The 8,974-nt window shown below is 46.9% G+C and overlaps 1 protein-coding gene across 1 annotated transcript; it reads right to left on the bottom strand.

Moving 5' to 3' along the window:
• Nucleotides 1-2,003: 2,003 nt before the first annotated feature.
• Nucleotides 2,004-8,936, bottom strand: LOC119700133 (estradiol 17-beta-dehydrogenase 11-like). Its single transcript, XM_038134599.1, has 7 exons — nt 8,591-8,936; nt 6,282-6,389; nt 5,229-5,360; nt 4,500-4,606; nt 3,669-3,806; nt 3,264-3,380; nt 2,004-2,562 (listed from the first exon to the last, which is right to left on the bottom strand). Exons 1-7 carry the CDS (start codon nt 8,798-8,800, stop codon nt 2,475-2,477), a joined length of 900 nt encoding a protein of 299 aa, XP_037990527.1. The 5' UTR covers nt 8,801-8,936; the 3' UTR covers nt 2,004-2,474.
• Between the last annotated feature and the right edge of the window lie 38 nt (nt 8,937-8,974).

Raw genomic sequence — 8,974 nt, 5'->3', positions numbered from 1 at the left:
TTTTCTACTTCTTATATAATTTTCTGCTGACCTATCTCATGGCTACTGCTTAGCTCTAATCCCAGCTCTGCTGTCTCCGAGGCCTGCCTTTTGCAGCTTTCCCAAAACCCTCTGATTTTATGGATTCCCACAAGTAGTTCATCTTTATGCCTCTTGCTTTGGGGACCAGAGCACCTGTCACCTGGCAGGGCAGTCCCAACCCTGCTGGCAGCAGCCCCTCAGGGAGTACAGAGTGCACCTGGCACATGAAATCCCTGTAGGACCCTCACTCTCCTGTGCTTTTTTAAAAGCAGAACCGCTGGAAGAGCTGAGGAAGGAGCTCCATAAAACTCTAGCCAACATCATGGTGCTTTTAACTGAGCTATTGCTCATCATGTCTGAGGGAGACTACACTGACTCCAGCACAAAGATTTTGAGCTAGGCGCTCCCTGTTTTTCCCTTGGAACCTGGTTCTCTGCTTGATTAACACATCAGCATTTAGGCCAGACCCTAATTGCACAGCTCAGTGGTGCTGTCCTTTTCCTGGCACAGGGCTCCAGTCAGTGCTGGGGCCAAGGAAGAGGAGGCAGGGAGGACACGGAAGCACAAGAGACATCTCAGCAGGAGGCAAAGCACAGGGCCAGAGTCGCTAACCTGACTCACAAGGAGTCCTTAGGCCAGAGTGTGAGCTACCACTTGTCAGATTTGGGACTTAGCTGTAGGTGGCTGCATGAAACCTAGCCACATGGACTCCTGCTGTGCACCCATGTGTGACCAGAGTTTGGGCTAAGCTTCAGTTGAGTGTTGCAGCCAGAAAGAGAACTGAGGAGCCTGGGAGGCTCGGTGCCTCAATTCTGTCACTGGTGTTCAGGAGATGAAGGCTTAAGTTCTTCGTTTTTGTCTGGTTTTTATGCCAAGCAGAAGACTTGGAAACTCAAGCAACGTGGAGAAGACCAAGTAGCTCTCATTTGTGACAGGCCTGTCCTCTCAGAAAGAGCTGAGTATGTAGTTCAAATAGAAGGAAGAAAAAAGAACTTCTTTCAGAGTAGAAAAAAGTCACTAAGTCACTCTTCTCAGATTTGAGGGATGACACTGAGGCAGGGAAAACAGACTTACAAAATAGCTTACTGAAAATGCATGCAAATTGTACTCCTTTATCCTTCAGGACTCAAAGCATGCTTCTCTCAAATGCTTTGGAGGTTGGAGGGTCCTGATTTTAAATACTAACCACATCTAACACTCTCTTAAATTTGATTACCTTTTTTTTTTTTTTTGCTTTCTCTATGAAGCAAAAAAATCCAAAGCTGGGAACTTGAGCTTCACTCACCCTGAGTGTCCTGTTACATGAATGTTCCATGAGCAAAAAGGAAACTATTTTTGTGTCATTTAGCTCATCTAGCAATTATTTGTGCGGATGGCACCAAAACATTTACCTGTTGCCAGCTAAGAGCAGGAGGGGCTGGGTGAGGGCTCTCCCTTTTCTGAAGAAAAAGAACCTTGGTTTACAGAACAACTTGAAAGGCTCAGGTGAACAGGACAGATTCCAACTGTGCCGAAGGTGGCAGCGCATTCAGGCCTGCCTGGGATGGCTGTGGGCCAGCAGTGCCTGCAGTGGGAGGGAGTTGCACAAGTGGGTGCACAGATCCTCTGTGCTCTGGAGGGGTCTTTGACCCGTGCATCAGCAGATGCTGCTCTCTTGGACCCCAGGCCAAAGACCTTCAGGGATTTCACCTCCTGTGCCATCAGAGCAGGTCCCTGGCTTGTGACGAGGAGCTGCGTGAAGGCTCCTCTGGAGCCTTCCCCTGCACTCCCTGCCCTGGCACCTGTGTGGGCTGCACTTGTGGCACCCAGTCATTTGTAGAGAAATACTGCACTATTTTCATGAGAAGGTGTTTTAAAGATGTCTGGAAAGTGCAGAGAAGCAATGTGAGCAATGATACAGGGAATGGTGTACTCCTTGATACCGTACTTTAAATGCATCTCTAGGACATGATTATGACTTTCACTGCCAAGAAATACTGTGGTTCTTGTGTTAAAGAACTGCATTTATTCATATAAAGGCATATTGATGGTGCAAAAGCGTAATTGATATCAATGTAATTAAGTATATTACATATAGACCTCTATTATTTCAGGAATTTCCTACAAAAACACGGGAAATTCTGTGTTCATTAGAGCATTTTATAATTCAAAAATATAAATTGAGGTAAAAACAGGCTACCCACCTTTGTGGGAATTCCTGCCTGCATCAGCATAATGACACAAAGGCGATGGGATGTACATTCAAAGCAGCCCTTCTAGAGCTGCATCATTGCTTTGCTAACACTCCCTGTTATGCAGGTGTGTTCCAGCTGCAGGTGTGGGATAAGCCCTTAGGTGTGCCTGGGAATGGTGGCCTGGAAGCACCTGCCTGAGCTCTATTCCGAATCAAGGCAGCTCAACACATGTTCTCTTTTCACTGGTGCATCTGGGAAATGAGAATCAATTCTTGCTTTTCACTGGGTACTTCTCTGCCCAATGACTGCATCAAACTTGACCTCACACATCTTCTTCAGAAGGTTCAGGGCACGTTCTGGAAACACCCTGGAAGAGACAGTAACATGAAATTAAAAGTGGGGTAGAAACTTAAATTATGGGAAAATGTGTCACTGCAGGTGAAGGAAGAGCTGGTCTGGCAGCAGAATGCATGCACACACATGAACTGAGACTATGTATTAAACTGGGCATTATTTCCTAAGGACATGTAGGCCTTGTCAATCTCTGACAAGTTTTAACTCAAATCCCACCCATCTCTTTTTATGACAATTCCAGGACAGTTATGTACCAACCATGATTTAGGCTGCAATATTGCTGCAGAATCCAGAAAGTTTCCATACTGAACATAGACACAAGCATTTGCTTTCTCTTTACAACAGAGCCCTTTAAAAGCAATTTTCCAGCCTCAATGGCCTGAATTTTTGGTGTTGACATGGAGAAACAAACACTCAGGTCCTCATCTCATTCTGGGGCTACGCTGGGGCTGTTGTTTCAGAGAATGTGGTGGCCTGTAGAGCAGTGAAGCTCTGCACTGACACCAGCCAGCTGCAGCAAATGGTTCAATGCAAAGGCCTCTGAGAGGGGTCAACAAAATCTCAAGATGCTGTTGTCGCTGGAAAGAACCACTGCATTATTAACTACCTTGTGACACGTTCCAAAATACAACTTAATCTTGAATCAGATTTTCCAGGTTTGAGGGTGGTACACTCAGCAGGTTATAGCTGACACATTTTTTTTACCCTACTCACCTTTCAAGCAGTAAAGCGATGCTCTGATTTGATGGAACAAAAACCATTTTCTGGTTGGTCACTATTCCTTCCATCAAAGCCTGTACAACTTCTTCAACCTCCAAAATCTTTCCAAGCCTACACAGGAAAGCAAACACATTAAGAGCTGCAGTGATAAAAAGGGGTGGTACCAGCTGATCTAGGAGGCTTCACAAATGTACAAACTCAGGTAATTCAAATGCAACAATTACATGGACGATTAAACAACAATTAAAGCAACAATTAAAGGACATTGCAGATTTTCTTTAGTCAATGATACTAACTGTTGTTATACAGCCAGTTGGAACAGAGGCCTAAAGCTGGGGATAATATGCAGTGCCTTGATGCAAAGAAGGAAACACGGGAATGCAGAGTATTGAGAGTTACCTTGTACTGGGGTTTTTGACAAATCCAGTGTTTATAAAAACTGGACAAAGGCATGTTGTTTTTATTCCATCCTTTCCAAGGGCAGACAGCTCCTCTGTCAGAGCTTTATGAAATCCAACTGCAGCAAACTTGCTTGAGCTGCAGGAAGGGAGAAAGTACAAATGAGAAGGCAGAAATCCTATTTCCAGCTTTCTACCACTGCAAATGGCCTAAACAATCATACACATACAGTACCGGGTAGGATGCAAAAACCTCCAAATAATATAATCCAAATGAGAGGCAGAGCAACGACTATATTAACTTTCCGTGTGCCAGACTGTAGTGCTAGATAAGATATTGAAACTTGTGGAGTAATTGTGGAAAGCAGAGAGGGTGTGAGCAGGCAAACAAAGAAGAGATAAAAACATCAGGAAATCGTGGGAAACAATAACTAGGGTGTGTCAATTGATGCACATCCAATATTTCCCATGAGAGAAGATTCTTGGAAGGAATGCATTGTGAATGTCTGAAATTAGGAAAAATGGATAGGGTAGAAATGGAGATTCACCTTTGACTACTTATTGTACCACACAGGAGCATCTCAAATCAACTGTGTGCAATTTGAAATAGTGGGATATTATGCAAGCAAAATGCAGAGGAGGAATGACCTGCCACAGAAATAGGTATGGACCTTAAGTTTCAATGAATTCCAAAGAAAATAGATACCACATGACTATTCTTTCATACAAACATTGCTCACAATTGAGTCAGAGCTATACTTGGTACTTCCTGATAGAAAAGATGCAATTAAAATTTTTAAAAATTAAGCAAGCTGATTTCAAAATGACTTACCAATATGCCACCATGAAAGGAATCACAAAATGACCTGCTGCTGAAGCCACCGTGACAATGTGCCCATAGTTGTTGTTCATCATGACTGGCAGGAAAGCTCTCGTGGTCTTGGAAGTAATTTAAACCAAGAGGCAAAATGCAGGGGACAGGAAGGAGGAAAAGAACATTGTTTTCTTAGGCATACTCAGCACTGACCCTCAATGTTATTCACTAGGTGGCCAAAGCCATCCCTAAAGCTATGAGCTGCACAGCACCTCAGATTCCCAGAACCACAGGGATACCTGCTCTCTGACCACTAGTGCAGCTGGCAACCTGCTCTCCAAAGGCTTCAGCAGTTGGCTATAAACAGGAGATGGTTTTCACATCTTTGCTGCTTTTAAGGTTTCAGGTGTCGGCAGAAATGCTGGCAGGGTCTCAGCCCCAGCACGTACAAGAGACCACTTGTCAATCTATGGCTTCTCTTTTCTTCTGCCACAAACATGTACTGCTGAAGCCCTCTCACCCTGTCAACCCCACGACACTTCTGACAGAGGCCTTCTGTGCGTGCTGCAGATGAGGCTGTCAGCAGCCAGCTCACATCAGCAAGAAGCCATTCCAGTTTCCCAGCACACAGTCTGCTTGGGTGCCCCTGTGCTGTAACAGTTCATTTGGTAATTTCCCTGCTAATAATGGTTGGTCTGAATATAAATATGCATCCTCACTGACGCTCCCAATGATTGTGCCCCTTACCCACATGTGACCCAGAATGTTGACTTCAAACATCCTTTCTATCTGGTGGTCCTGAGTCGAGAGAAAGTCGGCAGCTGTAATCACACCAGCATTGGTCACCAGGATAGTCACATCCCCAATATCCTTCTTCACCTTTTGGAGAGAAAACAAAAGCCCAAAAAAAAAAAAGAAGTAAGGGTGGGGAAGATGAACAACCATAATTAAATTCTTAACATTGCGTCTTCAAGGGAGAGGGAGATCATGCCACATTTCCAGATGTGGCAGGAACTTTGCAGTAGAGCCATGGAATCTGGTTTAGATCTGATCCTTCCCCATTCATTAATGCCAGTGGACCATGTAGCCACAATTGGGACCACAGAGGTACAGACTGTTTTGAGACAGCTGGACCTCAGCCATTACAAGAAAATGTTTCATATGTTCTCAGTGCTGTCTATGTTCCTTCAGAGGCTGGAACCCTAGAGAGCAAACCTGGCAAGAGGATGTGATATGCTGGAGCCTCCCAAATAGGATGAGACTGGCTGTGATCTTGGAAATGCTACAGCCCTCTGTGTCCAGAGAGCAGTGAGGAATGGAGAGCTTCCAGGGGCTTCCAGGATTTGTGTACAAGGCGTCTTCTCTAGTTTTCCTGCCTTCTCTGGAAATCAAGCATGGCTGGGAAAGCCTTTGGCCATGCCCTTGCTGCCCTGTGGCAGCAGCTCTCTGGCCACAGAGAGCATCACATAACTTTCCCAGGCCTTTCTGGGGAGGGCTGTGAGAAGATCAGAGAAAAGAATGAGAGGCAATTCTTATCCTCACTTGGTGGAACTGTTGTGAACATGTGGAATGTGTCATTGAGATTTGTTTACCAAAGGGTGGTTTCCTAATTCGCCAATGGTGATGGTGTTTGGGTTGGAGGACCAATTAGGTTTAACTGTATCATAACTGTCTATAAAAGCAATGGGTTTCTTAATAATTATAATAATATAATAAAGAGATTGATCAGCCTTCTGTGAATCATGAAGTCAATGCTAATTATTACCCGGCTGGGGGCCTGTCACAACGAAACTGCCCCACCTTGTCTGCAGCGCTGTAGATCTCCTCCCGTTTGCTGCAGTCCACCACGAAGGTTTGAACAGTGGCACCTAGCTTCTGGCATTCTGCTGCCGTCTCCTCAACGCCGTGCTGGAAGAGGCAAAGAGAAAGACACCGTGCACAGCTGTCCCCTCAGCTGAGCAGCAGAGGCTGAAGCTGTTGCTGGATTGAGCAACCACTGCCCAGCCCCAGGACAGTTCATAGCTACCCAGGGAAAGAGCTACAGGCGGAGTTGTTGAAAGAATAGGCATTCCAGTTGGAAATTTTGGACTTTGTAGAGTGACTACCAGAAAGGAAATCATAGAATTTTGAAATAGTTCGTATTGGGAAGGATCTTAAAGACTATATAGTTCCAACCTTCCCTTGCAATGTGCAGGACACTAGATCAAGTTCTCCATTCAATCTGGCCTTGAACATTTCAAGGGATGAGGCATCTATAACTTCTCTGGGCAGCCTGTTTTAATACCTTACCATCCTCACAGTAAAGAATTTTTTCCTAATATCAAATCTATCCTCATCTCTTTCAATTTGAAGCCATTTCCCTCTGTCCTGTCACTACATGCTCTTGGATATACTCTCCATCTTTTTGTAAGCCCCCTTCACATACTGGAAGGTTGCAATTAAGTCACTCTGAAGCCATCTGTTTTCCAGGCTGAACAATCCTAATTCTCTTAGCCTTAGGAATGTGGCAACAAGAGTGAGTTTGGTTTGGTAAGGCACGTGTAGCAGCAAAAAGAGGGCACGCAGTGCCTATCACAGCATAGCAGGCAGCACTATGAGTGTAAACAGAGGTCATGCAACACAGGCCTGGCTGACACCCCGAGGTGTGGAGAGTGGCTCTATGTGTTTCTTCTGAATTCACATGCTGGGTGTGAGAAGAGCCACAGCTGTATTGGGTCTGGCTGAGATGGAATTCATTTCCCCATAGCACCCTCACAGTGCTGTACTTTGCACTAGTTCCTAGGAAGGGGTTGATAACACACCCATTTTTTGGTTGCTGCTGAGCAGTGCTGGTGCAGCATCATTGCTGTGTTCCCAACATTCCCCACTCCATCAGTAGAGCCTGGGAGGGAACACAAGTAGGAAAGCAGAGCAAAACTGACCAAAGGGATATTCCATATCATATGACAGCTCAGATATAAAAGCCAAGAAAAGGAGGAAGAAGAGGAGGGGCGTCTGGTATTTACAATGTTTGCCTTCCGGAGTAGGCGCTCCCCAGGATGTGGGTGGTCATCTCTTGCTGATAGGAAGTAGAGAATACAATTTTTTTTACTCTTTGCTTCTGTGCGCACAACCTTTCAGCTTTGAATTAGCAAACTGCTTTATGTCATCCTACAAGTCATCATTTCCCATGTTATTTTCTCTACTCAGTCCAGCTGAGAAGAGGGGATGATAGAGCAGCTTGGTGGGCACCTGGCAAGTAGCCAAGGTCAATCCACCACAACTGTGCACAGTGCAAAGAGACTTTCCTTACAGGATTGCACTTTACACACACAGAACAGAAGCCTCCCTCTGTTACTGTATCAGCTCACTAAGCCAGGGCAGAAATTATTTTGGTCTTGTCCTCAGGTGCCAGAAGGCCCTGCCAGTGAGGCCCTGTGCTGGGGTCTGTTTTGCAGCTTCAGGATAACACAATTAGCTTCTTTGCTGACCCAGTGTGTCAGAAAGAGAAAGCCCAGCCTTTCACCCACCCTGTTGCACCTACATACAGCAGTTTACCTTGACCCCTTCTGAATGCCATGATGCATGTTTGTATCTGCCCATCCTCCACTTGTCAAGGTCCTTTACACGTGCAGCTGCCCAGAGGGCAGCCGGGCTCACACACAGCCCGGCACAGGGATGCTGCTGATGAGAGTGCAGAGAAAACACATCTCCCAGCAATGCACACAAAACACTCGAGGCTACAGAGAGAACAAGTGAAGGCAGAGCTGCTCCTCTTTGCAAGCAGCCTTCTGGTATCAGCAGGCTTTCTCTGCCAGCCCAGGCAGCAGCTCCACCAGCAGCTTCTCGAGCACTTCTTTCCCTCTCGCAGGTGCTCTGCCAGGTGCTGCCTGCTCCCTCCCGAGTAGCAGCGAGTGACTGTGGGACCAGAGCCCCACTCCTTCTGCTCCAAGTGGGGCCAAACCCTCTCCCGGCGCTCAGCATCCCGGCCGGAGGAGCCAAGCGGGAGCCGACGGGAGCGGGCCGGAACGGGCTGGGTGATGGGCGATGGGAGTGCAACGTGGTGCTGCCCTTCTTACGCCCCTAAATCCCCTGTGGGCTCGGAGGTCACACGCGAGTGTGTCCATTACCTTATTGATGTCCCACAGAACCAGCCTGCTCTGGCGCTTGGCGAACTCCAAGGCGGTCGCTCTCCCGACGCCATGGCCAGCACCCGTGATGAGCACTAGCTCCCCGCTGAGCGACTTTCTCCTCACAGGCACGAACAGCTTCACAAAAGCCTCCAGGTAGGAGTAGAGAAGCGTGGCCAGGAACAGAAGAAGCTCCAGAAACAGATTCATTGTTTTCCTGGAGCTCTTTTGAGGACCGAGCTGAACTTTAATCTCTTTTGAGGGGCCCGCTGGGTTGTTGATTTACCCGCTGCCGTCTCAGTGCGCGCAGCGGGTCCCGTCCGCTTCCGCAGGATCCACCCCTGCGCCGTCCGCACCCGCGGCTGCTCCGTCCAGCTGTCCCAC

This window comes from Motacilla alba, chromosome 4, assembly GCF_015832195.1.
Source record: "Motacilla alba alba isolate MOTALB_02 chromosome 4, Motacilla_alba_V1.0_pri, whole genome shotgun sequence".
Taxonomy (NCBI): Eukaryota; Metazoa; Chordata; class Aves; order Passeriformes; family Motacillidae; genus Motacilla; species Motacilla alba.
This window is presented reverse-complemented; position numbering and strand designations above follow the sequence as displayed.

Excerpts from the sequence above, each read along its gene's own strand:
- LOC119700133 (XM_038134599.1), bottom strand. The coding sequence starts at position 8,800 with ATGAATCTGTTTCTGGAGCTTCTTCTGTTCCTGGCCACGCTTCTCTAC. Across the intron at positions 4,607-5,228 it reads ACATTCTGGGTCACATGTGG|ACCACGAGAGCTTTCCTGCC; the intron begins GTAAGGGGCACA and ends ATTACTTCCAAG. Across the intron at positions 3,381-3,668 it reads GTCAAAAACCCCAGTACAAG|GCTTGGAAAGATTTTGGAGG; the intron begins GTAACTCTCAAT and ends TTTCCTGTGTAG.